The sequence below is a fragment of the Hemicordylus capensis genome, chromosome 6, assembly GCF_027244095.1.
Source record: "Hemicordylus capensis ecotype Gifberg chromosome 6, rHemCap1.1.pri, whole genome shotgun sequence".
Taxonomy (NCBI): domain Eukaryota; kingdom Metazoa; phylum Chordata; class Lepidosauria; order Squamata; family Cordylidae; genus Hemicordylus; species Hemicordylus capensis.
The window spans coordinates 167,479,908-167,495,280 of record NC_069662.1 but is presented as its reverse complement, the minus strand read 5'-3'; the positions used below and the strand labels follow the sequence as shown (position 1 = coordinate 167,495,280).

General features: G+C 48.1%; 1 protein-coding gene across 5 annotated transcripts in view; it reads right to left on the bottom strand.

The window, feature by feature from the left end:
• Positions 1 to 15,373, bottom strand: part of NBEAL2 (neurobeachin like 2) — a 168,751-nt gene that overhangs the window by 6,028 nt on the left and 147,350 nt on the right. For all 5 annotated transcript variants that reach the window (XM_053260941.1, XM_053260942.1, XM_053260943.1 and 2 more), the window contains 16 exons: positions 14,442 to 14,537; positions 14,190 to 14,314; positions 13,366 to 13,506; positions 12,663 to 12,793; positions 11,531 to 11,640; positions 10,545 to 10,662; positions 7,818 to 7,915; positions 6,738 to 6,854; positions 6,360 to 6,449; positions 5,679 to 5,788; positions 4,955 to 5,127; positions 3,467 to 3,561; positions 2,845 to 2,961; positions 1,994 to 2,155; positions 1,307 to 1,455; positions 378 to 513 (listed from right to left, as the gene is read on the bottom strand). In XM_053260941.1, coding sequence (XP_053116916.1) covers positions 378 to 513; positions 1,307 to 1,455; positions 1,994 to 2,155; positions 2,845 to 2,961; positions 3,467 to 3,561; positions 4,955 to 5,127; positions 5,679 to 5,788; positions 6,360 to 6,449; positions 6,738 to 6,854; positions 7,818 to 7,915; positions 10,545 to 10,662; positions 11,531 to 11,640; positions 12,663 to 12,793; positions 13,366 to 13,506; positions 14,190 to 14,314; positions 14,442 to 14,537 — 1,968 coding nt within the window. The remainder of the gene's footprint in view (positions 1 to 377; positions 514 to 1,306; positions 1,456 to 1,993; positions 2,156 to 2,844; positions 2,962 to 3,466; positions 3,562 to 4,954; positions 5,128 to 5,678; positions 5,789 to 6,359; positions 6,450 to 6,737; positions 6,855 to 7,817; positions 7,916 to 10,544; positions 10,663 to 11,530; positions 11,641 to 12,662; positions 12,794 to 13,365; positions 13,507 to 14,189; positions 14,315 to 14,441; positions 14,538 to 15,373) is intronic.

The window sequence follows — 15,373 nt, the reverse complement described above, 5'->3', positions numbered from 1 at the left end:
AAATAAGTAGACGTTATTGAGGGGTTCTCTCAAACTCAGGTCCCCAGATGATGATGGACTACAGTGCCCATCACCCCCAGCCACTTGGGTCCTGAGATGTTGTTGGACTACAACTTCCATCATCCCCAACCACTTGGGTCCCCAGATGTTGTTGGTCTACAACTCCCATCCTCGGTGATGGGATGCAAGTTGTAGTCCATCATCATCTGGGGACCCAACATTGGGAACTCCTGGCCTAGAGAAGGAACTGCATCACAACGGATGGAATTACTCTGGTCTTTTCCACCTTTCCTTCCAGTTTGCAAGAGAAATGCCTGCCTGACCGGCGATGTGCCCTTGGGCCTCTCCTGCCACTGGGTGAAAGCCTTGCCACTCACCTCAGAAGGCTGCCCTGCTCCGACCACAATCAACTTGCCATCTTCCAGGCCCACCAAGATGTGGCTTTTCTCCTTGGTCACAGAGACGCTGTGGATGGGGACCTTCATGGCCAAGGGGGAAATGGCGGCTTGGAGGCTGAAACAAGAGCAATGGAGCCGCAGCTGAGAACCGCACTGGAGAGCCCGCATGGTGTAAAAGAAAGGTCTGCTTCATCAGAAGCATTGAAACGTGTGGCACAGTGGATACTTAGTCCAGGTGTAGGCACCTGTGACACTCCAGCTGTGTTGAACTACAACTCCCATCATCCCCAGCCACAATAAAGCTGGAGAGCCACGAGTGCCTATCCCTGTCTTGATCTGTAAGGTGTGATTGACCAAGGGCATGCATGAAGGAAGAGCAAGGCACAAGTGCTACAGGAAGGATACATTCATTCATGATTATGGATGTGTGTTCCATAACACAGCATTGTTTGAACAAGTTTTTTCAAAAGAAATGGAAAAGAAGAGGAATTATTTTGCGATTTGGTCCAATTTTAATGGCTCCCTTGAGAAGTCCATAATGTTGTGGAAAGTTGAAGGAAAGAGAAGATTATGACAACCAGTAGCAAGGTGGATGGACTTGATGATGACAGCAATGAATGCATCATTGAGAGACCTTCAAGGCCAAGCTGAAGACAGATCATCCTGGAGAGAATCCATCTGTGTGGTCACTAAGAGTCGACACCGACTTGACAGCACTTAATTAATCAGAGCCTCCTCTGAGATCCAAAGCTATGCCATGTGCATTTGGCTCATGGGTTAGCCACACATCAAGGGGGAACAGTGATCAAGGAAAGGGGGGGGGAGGCAGATGGGACAGTTTCATTCTTTTTGCTAAGTAAATGGCTTTGAGAACTCTCTGTTGAGAAGACACAACAACAACAATTTACCTCTGAAGGTCCCTGATCTGCAACGAACACTGGATGGTCCCCAGCACCACAAACTCCTCAGTGACACACATGGAGGTGACCTGCTCTTCCAGTGGGATGGAAGACAGGTGCTTGCCATTGACAGAGTACAGGTGCAGGGCAAACTTGTCCTTCAGTAAATGAGAGGCATGTGGTTAGTGGAGGAAGGATGATCAGAAAGCACAAGCAGGCTCCCAAGTGTCCCATCTCAAAACGCTTTTTTAAAAAAATTGAAGCCGTCGGCCCAATCCTAAATAAAGTGTCTAAATGGCACTTTGTTTGGGGGGCCCATGGAGCTGTGTGTGAATAGGGACTGCCTCTCCCTTGGGTGCTGCAAAGGGCTTCTCAAGGTCTCTCACTGTCCATCTTCGAGCCACTCTGCTTTTGCTCCACCAGTTGGTTGAACTCTGGCTTTGCCTGCATTTGTGTCTCGTGACTTCTGGAGCCCCATGTGCCACCCCCACAAACTGGCAGCAGAGGAGATGCCTGCCAACTTAGTTCCCCCACTCTGATTCTGCAGACCCCCAATTTTTTTTACAGTCCCCCACACTGCAGAAACAAGCCAACTGCGCTCCAGAAACCACACCAGTTTCATGATTTATAGAGTAGCATGCCAACATGATCTGCAGCCCTTACTTCTCCCCCAAACCCCGATTTCACAGGACCCACCTTCAGGGAGGCCCTCCCCTCCACTGTCGTTTGGACAACCATCTGTCCCTCCTGGCCCACGGTGAGGTTGGAGATGGTGACCGGCAGGGAACTCTCGCAGGGGGGCTTGAGGGACTTCAGGAACTGGCCACGGCGGACTGTGTGCACAATAATGGTGCCATCCTATTGGAGCAGAAAGGCGGGGGGGGGGAAGCTTGTTCAGTGACGATGCCTACAGGTATAAATATGGAGTAGGGGCAGCAATGAGGTAGGAACACTTGTTGGCGAGGGAGCAAGTGGCATCCAGATGGAGCCACCACAGTTTGGATTTGGGCAATGGTGGAACTTGGCTGCCTGTCAAAGAAAGGGCTGGAAGGTGAGGGGACCCCGCCCCCCGATGATGTTCTTGCTGGAGGGCCCTGCCTGTCAGCCAAGGAGAGGTACTCCCCAGAAGTCCCTCAAGACTGCTCCATCCTGAAATCAACACAGAATGACAGCGATAGCCCAGAGGTTTTCAACCTTGGGTCCCCAACAAGAACTGGGGACCCACAGGAACCCCAGGGATAGCCAACTTGCTCCACAAGGTTCCGTGTTGCTGTCCACCTGCATCATGTTGAGTTCTGGATTTTGTGAGTGGCTTTGTGGGGGGCTAGTATGTGGGAGGGATCCCGTTTTGGGCCAGGGACCACTGTTAGGACTTCCTGGGCCTTCTCTCAGGCAAGGACAGGAAAGCATTGCTCCATCGAGATTCAAGACTAAATAAGCCAGGCCACATCCAGCAAGGGGAAACAACGGCTCTTGCACAGATGTGGTCAATCCTGACCACACACATACACAGCACACAGACCGACACAGCAGCAGCAGCAGCTCACCTTTGACCCTGATACAGCCATGTCCAGCTCGGTACTGATGGCTACACACGTGACTTCATCATCGTGCCCATAGAGAACCTGAACAGGCTTGGGTGCCAGGCCACAAGAGAAGCCACCCTGGATGGGGTAAGAAAACAGGACATGGGGCAATGTCTCAGGACAGCCGCCTTGGCTAATGGAGGAGTCACGGATGGCTGTGACTCCCACAACCCGCCACTCCAGGGAGTTGCAACTGGAAGGCAGACAGAATGAGTCTGGCAGTGGATGATCCAGAGGGTGGGCATGAACTCTGGGAACTGGGTTCTCCCCATCTCAGCCCTGCTCAGAGACGGGCCGGGGAAAGTCAGTGCAGCTCAGGCCCATGAAAGGGTAATAATCGCAAACCCACTTTGAAAAAGGCAACAAGGAAAAGTTGATAAGCCTATTTGTACTCTAGGAAAGGAAACAAGTCAGCGATCAGGAGGGCTACTTCTCATCATTCAGTCTTCTGCATGCCACAGCAAAACACAGAGAAATAGGTTACCAGCCTCAGGTGGATACATCTAAAAAACTCTTAAGGACTGGAACTGGGAAGTGAAGGATGCCCCCGGACCCCTCACAGAAAGTGGGAGGAGCAGCTTACCTGCTGTAGGACTTCCCACACCATGCAGGTGGTGTCCCGTGACCCGGAAATGAGGTAGATTCCACACAGGTCTAAGGCCAGGCAAGTGACAACATCTGCAAGGAGAGGAGAGGGAGAACTCCAAGAGCTGGACAGAAACACTGGACCAGCAAGGCCCACACATAGCACACAGGCACCACAGAAGACGTCACTAGCAAACTGACCACGAGGAATTAGTTCACTGAATAATTAAAAGCTTATCAGAACCCAAAGTATTCACCCATAGGAGGCAGCTCTCTGACTGAATGCATCTCCATACAAAAATCCTCTCCACGTAGGCAACTGGGTGCGAGGGAAAAGGATTCAAGACCACTCATCTCCCTGACATGATAATTTTCTATGTACAAGGATTAAAGAAAAAAGATGAACCTAGAAAGCTGCCTTATACCGAATCAAGTCTCTGCTTCATCTTGCTCAGTCTACATGGACTGGCAGAGGCTCTTCAGAGTTTCAGACAGGGGTCTGTCTCAGCCCAACTGGAGACACTGCCAGGGATTTCACCTGGGATGTTCTGCACAGAAACCACATGCTCTACCTCTACCAATGTACAAAACTGCCTCATACTAAGTTGGCCCACCTAGCGCAGTCGCAGCAACACTGTCTGGCAGCAGCTCTCCAGGGGTGCGGGGCGGAGGGGGGGGTCTTCCCCAGCTCTACTGAGAATGCCAGGGACCAACATTCTGTAGCCTCCTGCGTGCAAAGAAGTGCACTCTACCCACCCCCCCCCAGCCATGGCCCCAACTCCAAAGTATGGAGGGCCATTCAATTATGTGAAACCTTCACCTGCAGTCTATAGTGGAGTTTACCATCTGGGCAACCAGAAATACCTCTCCCCATTTCCCACCATGAGTTACATTATGCCTTCCATTGATACCCATGACGACTGCCAAAGCACTCCCAGCTCCAGTTGAAATCCAAGGCATGATTGTATTTAAACTGGCCTAATCCTGCGATTTTCTGGTTCAACGTATTTGTGAACATGAACACAAACATCTAACTCCTCTTCAGCTTCAACTCCTGGCATTCACAGAGTAGTGCATGGGCAGACAGGCATGTAGCCAGGACTGGGCATATTATCCAGGTTCTGCTAGCAAAACATCTCTAATTTTGTAGCCACATCTTGCATATCAATGTGGTCCACAACTTCCATATATCATCAGCATGCTTAGATTTAACTTTTTTAATGGTTCAGGTCTTCGAATTAATGCCTGCAGAAAGGAAACAGCATTAACACACTTTCAATCTTGCTTTTCTAATCACAAGGGTCAGAAACTTGTTACACACACACACACACACACACACACACACACGACAGATTGTCAGATTGACCCATTCTATACTTTAGTTCTGATGAGCAAGCAGCAACTCTTCACCCTGCTTGCATTTCCTTTCTCAAGACGTCTCAGCTTTGGAGGCCAGGTCCCTCACAGAGGTTTTGCTGCTCCCTACCTATGTGCCTGTTGATGTGTCCCACCACCTTTCCTTTACTCAGTAAGGTGACCCGCAGGCTGTTGTCCCAGTGGCCCCCGCTGAAAAGGAACTTCCCATCATGAGAGATGGCCAGAGTCTTCGAGGACACCTCCACCCCTGGAGCAAAGGGGCCGTACAAGTAGCGTTGGGTCCTAGAGAGAGAAAGAGAGAGTTTCCATTACACAGTGAAGTCTGTGATGCAACTGAAACCCATGAAGCCAAAGGCTGGGAATTTTAGGACCGACAAAAGGAACTACTTTTTCACACAGTGTGTAATCAATCTACAGAATTCTCTGCCACGGGATGATGGCCACTAACTTAGACAAATTCATGGAGAACAGGTTTATCAATGGCTACTAGCCTGGTGGCTATAGGCTACCTCCAGCCTCAGAGGCTCGATGCCTCTCGATACCGGTTGCAGGGGAGCAACAGCAGCAGGAGAGAGGGTCTGCCCTCACCTCTTGCCTGTGGGCTCCCCAGAGGCATCTGGTGGGCCACTGTGTGAAACAGGATGCTGGATTGGATGGGCGGGCATTCTTGGGCCTGCTCCATCAGGGCTGTTCTTACATGTTCTAAGATGATGTGAAAGCAAGAGACCAGCCAAGGGGCTGGGAAGTGGAGAGAAGAGAGAGAGGAGAGAGGAGAGAGAGAAGGGGAGAGAAGAGAAGAGAAAAGAGAAGAGAAGAGAAAAGGGCTGACTCACTTTGCATTGGAGACGGTGGGGTCTTTGGTGAAGCTGAAGTAGTTGGAAATGTTTTTGTCATAGGGCAGCCAGTCATGGGTGCCCAGGAGCCCATTGGCACTTACAGTGACCTGAAAGGAGGAAGAGGATGTCAAATCAAGTCAAGTTCTTTGTTACAGTCTATGACCAATAATCAAACAAACAATACATACAGAGGATGAGAAAAGCCAAGTCACAGCATAAACCCTGCGAAAGATGCACAGAAAGGGAAAGCCCTTCTCTACACAACACAAGGTTGAGGGAATTTGCCGGAAGAAGATGATGCTGATGGTCCTGCCTTTTGGATGGCTTTCAAAGGGGACTTGACAAATTCAGAGGAGAAGAGGTCTGTCAGCAACTGATTTTCATAATGGCTCTATGTATCCCTCTATGAGGGTATGAATACCAGTTGTTGAGGAGAACAGTGGGGCGGCCTCTTGCCTTCCAGTCTTGCTTGTGGGCCCCTGTGGGATCCTGGATTGCATGGGGCCTTGACTTGATGAGGACAGAGCATTCCAATACGCAAAGAGACACAGAACCTCACACACTGTCTTCCTGAGGGCAAAGTGTGCAGCAGCCCCTCTGGCCCCTCCTGCATCCCAACCACCTGCTCTCATCGCAAGGGCCGGGAGGAGAAACCACATTGAGCCCTTATGTACTTGCCAGCATATCGCGGGATCCCTGAGTCATGAAGGAGTGGGCTTGGTTCTTGGGGACCAGGGCTTGCACCAGCGGTATCCCATCACTGATGACCTGAAAAAAGGAAGAGCACATCCCAGTGAGATCTTAATCAAAAATTCAATCTAGGTGATTCTTTAGGCCAATTCTTCATAGTCTTGCTATTAACATTTTATTGCAAATTTCATATACAAGCAATGGATGCATTAATCTTGGCTTCAATTAACATGTTCTCCGTTCCAAGCACAGAATTCCCACCCGCCCACGCTTATGCCCTTTAGAAGAGAAGGCTGCCACAGGGCTTTCATGAGTGGCAAGGCATATATGCTCAATAGTACCACCAGCCTGGAAGAAGAGTCTTACTTCGCCAAAGAAGGACTTGAGCTGGTCGAGGTTCTCAAAAATGTTGGGGGAAAAGGTATCCAGCCGGGACAACCTCCTGGCTGCGTTTTCAGCAGAGAGGCGAGCTGGGTGAGGCTCCTAGACGGAGGGCAGAAGGGTGCAGGTTAGAGCAATTATTTTTTGCATTGCTCTGTAATTTGAGCACAGCACCTACATTTGATTTCAAATAACTCCCTTTCACTTTCTTTCCTGTAATCAATATTCATAAGTTAAGAGTCTGAATTAAGAGGCACTTTTGAAACAAAGAAGCACTCAAAGAAAAGCTGTGTGTTCCTAGATTGTATCCCAGTTACCAAGCCAAAGATTAAGCAGCAGCATCCCTGTCTAAGGCAGGGGTTCTCAAACTTGGGTCCCCAGATGATGTTGAACTACAACTCCCACCATTGTGGCTGGGGATAATAGGAGTTGTAGTCCAGCAACATCGCTGGGTGGGGTGGGGAAGAGTCTGAAAGCCCTTGGTCTAAAGTAAACGTATGCTATACCATACCATTACACTCTCCTGGTTTACTGCAACGTAATTTTGACATGGAACTAAAAGAATCAAAGTAATACTGCTCAGAGTAAGTGCTCCAGTTCAGAAGTGGTTACATACATGTTAGCTCACTTGGATTACTCCCCTTTGCAGGCCCACTTCATCCCTTGATTCTCTTTCATTACTGAGGTCCCCCTTTTCCTTCCTGAAGTCCTGTCATCTCACAGGACAATTCCAAGGCTTCCTTTAAAGTTCTCATTAGAGCCAGATATTGGTCTTGTGTTTGCCTACAGCAGGGCTGCTCAGCTTTGGCCCTCCTGCAGATGTTGGCCTACAACTCCCATAATCCCTGGCTCTTGGCCACTGTGGCTGGGGATGATGGGTTGCAGTCCAAAATCAGCTGGGGGGCCAAAGTTGAGCAGGCTTGGCCTACAGGCTCCCTTTCGCCACACTCTAGGCCTGGGAAATGGCCACCTAGCCTATGAGTGGCATGTTGCTGCTGCTCTTCAGGCAGGCAACTCACATGAGGCCTTGAATCATGCTCCGCTTAAACTGCCAGTTTTGCGTACCTTCAGCAGCTGGCATGGGGTCTGCCCAAAGTTGCTAATGATGCCTTCCAAAGCCTTCCTTTGGGGTTCATCAGCAATGGCATCCAAGTCGACCGCCCCTGAGAAGAAAAATGGAACAAGGACACATAAGCACAGTTGCAAGTTTAGTTTATTGAGGCCAACCACCAGCCCAATTCAGACACCTCAGGGCAGATTAACAATCATAGTGGTGCTTCTTGACTCCAAAAGCCCATCTTTATCAGGGAGTTCCTATTTCATGGTATTGTCCCTGGTAAATCACTACCCATTTTTCAGGGAGTGGGGTGGGCAGAATTTTAGGAATGGTTAGTATGCACACACCTACACTAGCTTCCCTTCCATTCCTTCCTCACCCCCCATAACTACCTGTCCAGACAGCAAATGTTGCTTGAATGTGTTTGAGTTTTAGCTCAAGGACAACCAGATCCATTCCAAGACTAAACATTCCAACATCCACCTGAAGTTATAAGAAAGCAAACCCTCTCATTCCGGACAGAGACCTCCAGGCAGTATGGTTGCATTTGAGTGAACTCCAATACTCTGGAGGCAGCACCCTAATTTCCGGACCATTAAAACACCAAGAAAATCTTTTCTGAGAACTAGTGAAGTTCTAACTTAAAGACTCAACTTCAAGGTAAATCACCTTCATCCCTGTATACTGATAACCTTCATTCACCTTGGATTCAGCTAAGATCAAAGCCCACAGGCCTAAAGCAGTAGACACAATTGCTCCTAAGCATCCTCTCTGACCAGTCAAAACCAGTCCTGTGGTACACAGAAGAACTACGAGAGCTGAAGTGGCGAGGTAGAGGACGAGAATGCAAGTGGAGGACGACCTGGCATGAATCTGACAGATTACAACACAGAGCACATTTGAAGAGCTACATTCTGGCAGTGCAAGTAGCAAGAAGTTCTTTCTTTCTTGCCTGCATTGCTTCCGCAAATTCACATCCAGCGGAGTTGTCTAAGGTTGTGAAGTTTATGCCCCCTTCCTCTTGAAATTTGATATTGGAACCATAAGTCACTTGCTGTGACATCTTTAATGACTTTTTTTGTGGAGCAAATCTATTGTATTCATGCTGAACCAGATTCCACAGTTACTGCAGAGTCTACTGTGGAGGTGTCCAGCAACTCCTCTTATAGGATTAGATTGGGTCACTTTCTGTCTGTGACAAAACTGCTGTGGACAAACTACGACCTGTTCTCTTGACTGCATTATCAGAGAGGTTTGGGTAAATACCATAAGTGGTTCTCTGAGGGAGGACAGGATACCTTTGTCTCAAGGAGGCTATTATTAGACCTTATTTGAAGAAACCTACATTAGACCCTTTGGAGTTGGCGAATTACTGACCTGTTTCTAATCTTCCATGATTGGGCAAAGTGATTGAGCAGGTGGTGGTCTCTCAGCTCCAGGCAGTTTTGGATGATACAGATTATCTAGACCCATTTCAAACTGGCTTTGGAGTGGGCTATAACGTCGAGACAGCCTTGGTCGGCCTGGTGGGTGATCTCCAACTGGCTATCGACAGAGGGAGTGTGACTCTGCTGATTCTTTTGGATTTCTTGGTGGCTTTTGATAACATTCCCCATGGCATCCTTCTGCGTCGCTTGAGGGAGGTGGGATTGGACAGCACTGTTTTACAGTGGTTCCGTTCCTACCTTGCTGGCAGATTCCAGATGGCGACACCCAGATCTATTTCTCCATATTGACTTCGTCAGGAAATGGCATAACCTCCCTAATTGCCTGCCTGGAGGTGCTAATGGGCTGGATGAGGGATAACAAACTGAAGTTGAATCCAAAGAAGATGGAGGTACTGAATGGGTGGGGAGACCTGAGAACTGGTTTAGATCTGCCTGTTCTGGAAGGGGTTACAACACTCCCACTGAAGGATCAGGTTCAGAGCTTGGGAGTGCTCATGGATACTAAAAACTCTCTCTGGTTTCTCAGGCTGAGGCACTGGCCAGGAGCTCTTTTTATCAGCTTCGGCTGATATGTCAGCTAAGTCCATTTCTGGAGGTAAATGACCTTAAAAAAGTGGTGCATATGCTTCAATATTGTTTTAATTTTGCTAAAGGCAGCCATGAAGGTGGGGGTCCTACTCAGGCCTGCCATACGAGGTGGGGGTAGGGAATCCACAAAGCAATTCACTGTGGACAGTAACACACTTAATATGGTGCATGTACTGTATATTTTTCACTCTGGAAGGATATTAAGGTGGCATTTTAACATTTGAGGTTTTTATTCAGCATTTAAGAAAAACCGCTTCTAAGGCACTTTGGGAGTCTGATTTGGCTTTGTAGCAGATGAAAAACAACCAAATGGTTACCTATTCACGTATTGAATGTATTAACATATGTTTACGCACTCCTATATAAAAGTTAACAAGGTGGAATCTTTCCCACAAAGCAGGTTGTAATCCACGTTACATTAAGCATATGGCGGGATTCTCAAACTTGGGTCCCCAGATGCTTTTGGACTACAACTCCCATCATCCCTAGCCACAATGGCCAGGTCATTTTTTTCATCCCAAGTCTGAGAACCCCTGCCACATGGGGACAAAATAAGGGGGAAAATAGATAAGAAGCAACAACACGCTTTTGAAGTCCTGGAGACTGCAGGCAGTAACACAGCAGCATGAAACTTTGCTCATGTATGGAGGTCTCAGCCCAGCAAGTGCTCCTAAAGTATCTTCTGGGAGCCAGTCTTACCTTCGTACGTGCAGTAATAGAAGACATTTAGTGCTTCCACAGCTGCTGGGCCCCTCTGCTTGTAACCAAAAATTAAGTCAATCCACTCGTGGAGATGGGCAGATACATACTCGGACTCCTAGCAGGGACACAAGGCAACATGGTTAGAAGCGAGGTTCAGAGTCACTCTGGCTCACTCTTCAATGTATTTATTTATTTAGATGGAATACCTTTTTGTAGTGCTATTCCTGGACAAGAATGTGTACATGTATAGAACATTTATACAACCCTGAAAAAATTAACTCAGAAACAGAGGGAGTTGTCTTATACCGAGTCCATATCCTAAGTCCCTTGGTCCATCTAGCTCAGTATTATTCACACCGACTGGCAACAGCTCGCCAGCTCTCAGGCAGAAGTCTCTGTCAGCCCAACCCGGAGATGGCAGGGTGAACCTGGGACCTTCCACATTTAGATGCTCTACCAACTGAGCTATGGCCCCATCCCCATTCTTGTACCCACCATTTTGTCAGTCTACCCACAGTGCAAAAGATGGGGCTTGCAGAATCTGTGACAGGCAGCCCCACACAGAAGAGGGCTGTGTGGTTTAATACTCTTGAAAGTCAGGTTGTCCTGCTGATACATCAGTTAAGCAGCAGATGAGCAACTAAAATGGGACTAACTTAAATGGGTAGATTTACCAAGACCTCAACATGTAGCCTTTTCACCATGCTGAGGAGGCAGCATTTAATAAGGATTACTGTTCATTATTTGAAGGCTATGCTGAATATTTCCTCTCAGTCCTCAAGACACCAGAATGGCAACAGCCTCAAAGAGCATGCACGACTGAGGTCTTAACTCTTAAACCCCACTGATGATCGCTTGCCCACACCAATTAATACTGGGAATCACTGCTTGCACCCCTGGTTTAAATCAATGGAAAAAAGCCATACAGCATTAACAACAAAGATATTCCCTCCCCCAACACTCGTGAGCTTTGCTCCTCTTACTAGGGCTTTCCTGTGCTTGTACATGAAATCTTCTGGGGATTTGGCCCACTTGGGAAGGACAACATCCCCCACTTTTTCATTTGAAATCTGAAGAGAGCCCAGATCAAAGCCTGCAAAGGAAAAAAAATATGCAGACACCTATTGAACTGGGCCAATACCAGCTGTCCCCCTCTCCCTGCCCCTTCACATTAGCCATCTTTCCCAAGCATCTGCAAACTGCAATTCTAAAGACTACTTGACTGAAGAATCAAGTAGTTGATGAACTGCACATCAGCTTTTGAAACCACTCCCCTTGTTACCCATCAAAAGGCAAAGACAGGCACAACATGTGGAGAGCGGAAGGGTCACTCAACTTGGAAGCACCCTCGTCAGACTCAGACCACAATGTACCCTTTTCTTCTCCTGGGTGAATTCTGAAAAAGATACCCATTCTGCAAGCTTTAAAAAGTATTTCAACTTTTAATGAGGAAAACCCAGCAGTGCATGGCATCAATTGGCCAGCACCTGTGTCTTCATCTCACATACCCCTATCTGCCACTTAAATTTCTGGAGCATTTTTGTAAATGTTTGTGGATTTTTTAAAAAAAATTTATTAACATAAAATTGATGTCTAAGATGGATTAGCATACACCTGCAGCTTTAAAGAGTTTTTTTTAAAAAAAAGGTGGGCAGTCTGCCTGACATGTGAGGGCAGCTTGAAGGCTGAACCAACATTGGGCTTGCCGATATGTACATGCACAAGGCAATTTGGTAAGGCTGAAGTTGGGCTCACATTATGGCTCAGAGTCTGTCTGAAAGCCCTCCAAGGAACAGGGGCCAAAGCCTTTTTAGGTTTGGCCCTGCACTTAGCACACTGCTGGGACTAAACAGGTTTAACATCAGGATGTTGCACTTGCAACTTGGTGAAAAAACAAAGATGACACACCGATGTGTGCATCTACTGGTGACTATTGGCCACAAAGGTTCGAGTCTGGAGACAGGGCTCCTTGGACTCTGCTGGGGCCTTACTGCAAAGCATCGCCGTCACTGCTGGGCCTTGCTTGTAAACTCCCTGGAGGCCACCATTGGCCAACGAAAAGCTAAGCTAGATAGATCATATGCCCGAACCAGCAGGGGAATTTTTTGTTCTTACCGTTCTGATTCTCCAGAAAGTCTGTAAAGTAGAAAAATTCTGGGATTAACTCCTTCACATCCACAGGGCTTTCTATGCGGGCCTGCCAGGCAGCAGGAATAGAGTGAAATTGGCGGTCAGAGCAGTCAAACCTGCCAGCAAAGAGCACAAGACACAATACTGAAGACTGGGCCCGAGTTAACAATAAGTGACTGCTTATCATGCAGTGGCTACTTGGAAACATACCAGGCGGTGGGCTTGCAACCACAGGGGAAGCGGCAGCGTCTGGCCACATGGCAAGACATTTAGCATTTCTGTTTACCCAGATTTCTGACTGGGTGCAGAGGAAATGGAAAATTGTTTCACCATGTGGCCAAATACTGAGGACAACCAGCTTTCTGGTGAGTTTCCAGGCAGTGAGTGTGTGGGGAAATGATTGCCCGAAGTCACCATTCCAATCTCTGCGCCAAGCTGAGACCGGGCAACTCTCTCATTGTGCTCTGGCTGTGCTTCTGTAAAATGGGCAGAAAGGCATCTTCTTGCCCTGTGCTTTGTTTAAATTAGAAACATTTTACTGAGGTGCGGAAAGGTAGTGGGGCATAGTCAAGTCTGAGCGCAATCCTAAGTATGAAATGAATGGTGGGGAACTTATCCATCATTTGGCCTGTCTGCTAGGATTAGAGGCGTCCAGAGGCCCTGCTAAAGCCCGGCTGCTCCCACTCACCTTCCACTTTGCAGCTGGATGTGCAGAGTAGTGAATGGCTCGGTGCGGATCAGGTAGTGCATGACGCCTGCTGCGTTGGAGTAATGGGTGCCATAATGGAACTTGTCAATTGTGCCTGTGGGATCCTCAAAGCTCTCGTACCTGAGGAAGTGGGTCAAGGCCAGAACATAAGATCTGTGCACCATCCAGACTTAGAGTTGTCATCTGAAATGATGTACAGTTTTCACCCTCATCCTCACAAGTCTGCAGAGTGATGCCCATGTCAGAGATGGAACCAAGGAGACAGCGTGTTCTGCAAGGCCAATTAGCACAGCGTGGGCTGAGGCAGGATTCAAACCCAGTTCTACCAGGCCCAAGGCCAACACTGTCTATTGACCCATGCAGGGGGTGTGTGTCGGAGGTGCTGCATGAACATTCTTATTTAGGAAGTCCGGATTTAAGTCTCTCACACCCACACTCCCCCATCCTGAGAAGCTTCCTCCCTGGTTGTTTGGAATATGAACCTGTATTCACAAATTTTGCCTGTATTCACACAACATCCTGATGAGGCTAAGCAACTCCAGTTTAGCACCCGGTTTTCCTACCCACCCAGAGAGACACAGGTGTAGTGGCAGCCATGGTTCTCTTAAGACAGGATGTTATTGAGTTCTTCATTCCCTGCTGACGGAAGCAGTGAGAGATGTGTGTATCTATCCTCTTGGGGCAAGCACATTGTTGACTGAGGGGAAGAGATACCCACCATTCCCCTCCTCCCCACTTCCACATGACCTTGTCTAGCCCAGGAAACAAGCAGCAGGAGGCTTCTGAGAAAAGGCTCCACTCACTTCTCCTTAACACCCTTGGCGTGTCTCTCGTTGGCCACTCCGATTGGCTTGGAAAGATCCCGGAACACAGCGGGATTGCTGAGATCCAGCGTCTCTGAGGTGTAATCCTGCAGGATCCATGGGAACTTAACAGAAGAGAGGACAGCATCTGGTTTTAGCTACTCATAGTACAGTGTGCGAGGGAGAAGGCCATTTTAAACCAGCACTTCAGGCTCAAGGACAAAGTTGCCACCCTCTGCCTCAGATACTGACCACTGGATACTGGGACAGATCATTGTAGGTGCGACCTGCGATGGTGTTCAGCTGCATGAGGTAGTCAAAGTTGGAGATCTCCCTGTAGACCCATTTCTGAAAGAGGACAAGTGGTTCAGATGACCTACCTTCATAAAAGGGGACAACTTCCAAGGGTCACAGAGAACCTTTTAAGTCAAAGCCACACTGGAAGCCTGCCCCCCCCCCAATTCGCGAGTGAGTGTATATATGTACATGACATGTGTATACGTACACACACACACACACACACACACACACCTGATCCCTCTGCATATTTTGTATGTACGTATGTGTATACTCTCTCTCTCACTCTCTCTCTCTCTCTCTCTCTCACACACACACACACACACATCCCTATCCCTATCTGACCCTCTAGTGACTTTCAGACCATATCGCCTCCTTTATTCATTTATCTATCATAGGCGGCAGGGTTCATGACAAAGAGGGTGCTCTCTTAAGTACCTTGGATCCTAGCTGAGGGCTTTATAGGCAATAACCAGCACTTTATATTTCACTCAGAAACATATAAGCAGCCAGTGAAGTTCCATTAAAACAGGTGTTATGTGGTCCCTTCGAGTTGTCCCAGAGACCAATCTGGCTGCCACATTCTGTACCAGTTGTAGTTTCCTGACAACATACAAAGGCAGCCCCACATAGAGTGCATTACAGTTGTTAAGCCTGGAGGCTACCAGCATATGCACCACTGTTTTTAAGGTTATTTACCTCTGGAAATGGGTGTAGCTGACATATCAGCCAAAGCTGATAAACAGCGCTCCTAGCCACTGCCTCAACCTGGGAAACCAGAGACAATTCTGGATCCAGGAGCACTCCCAAGATACATATTCCCTGATCTTTCAGGGGGAGTGTAACCCCACACAGAACAGGCAGATATAAACTGTCTCTCTGGACCC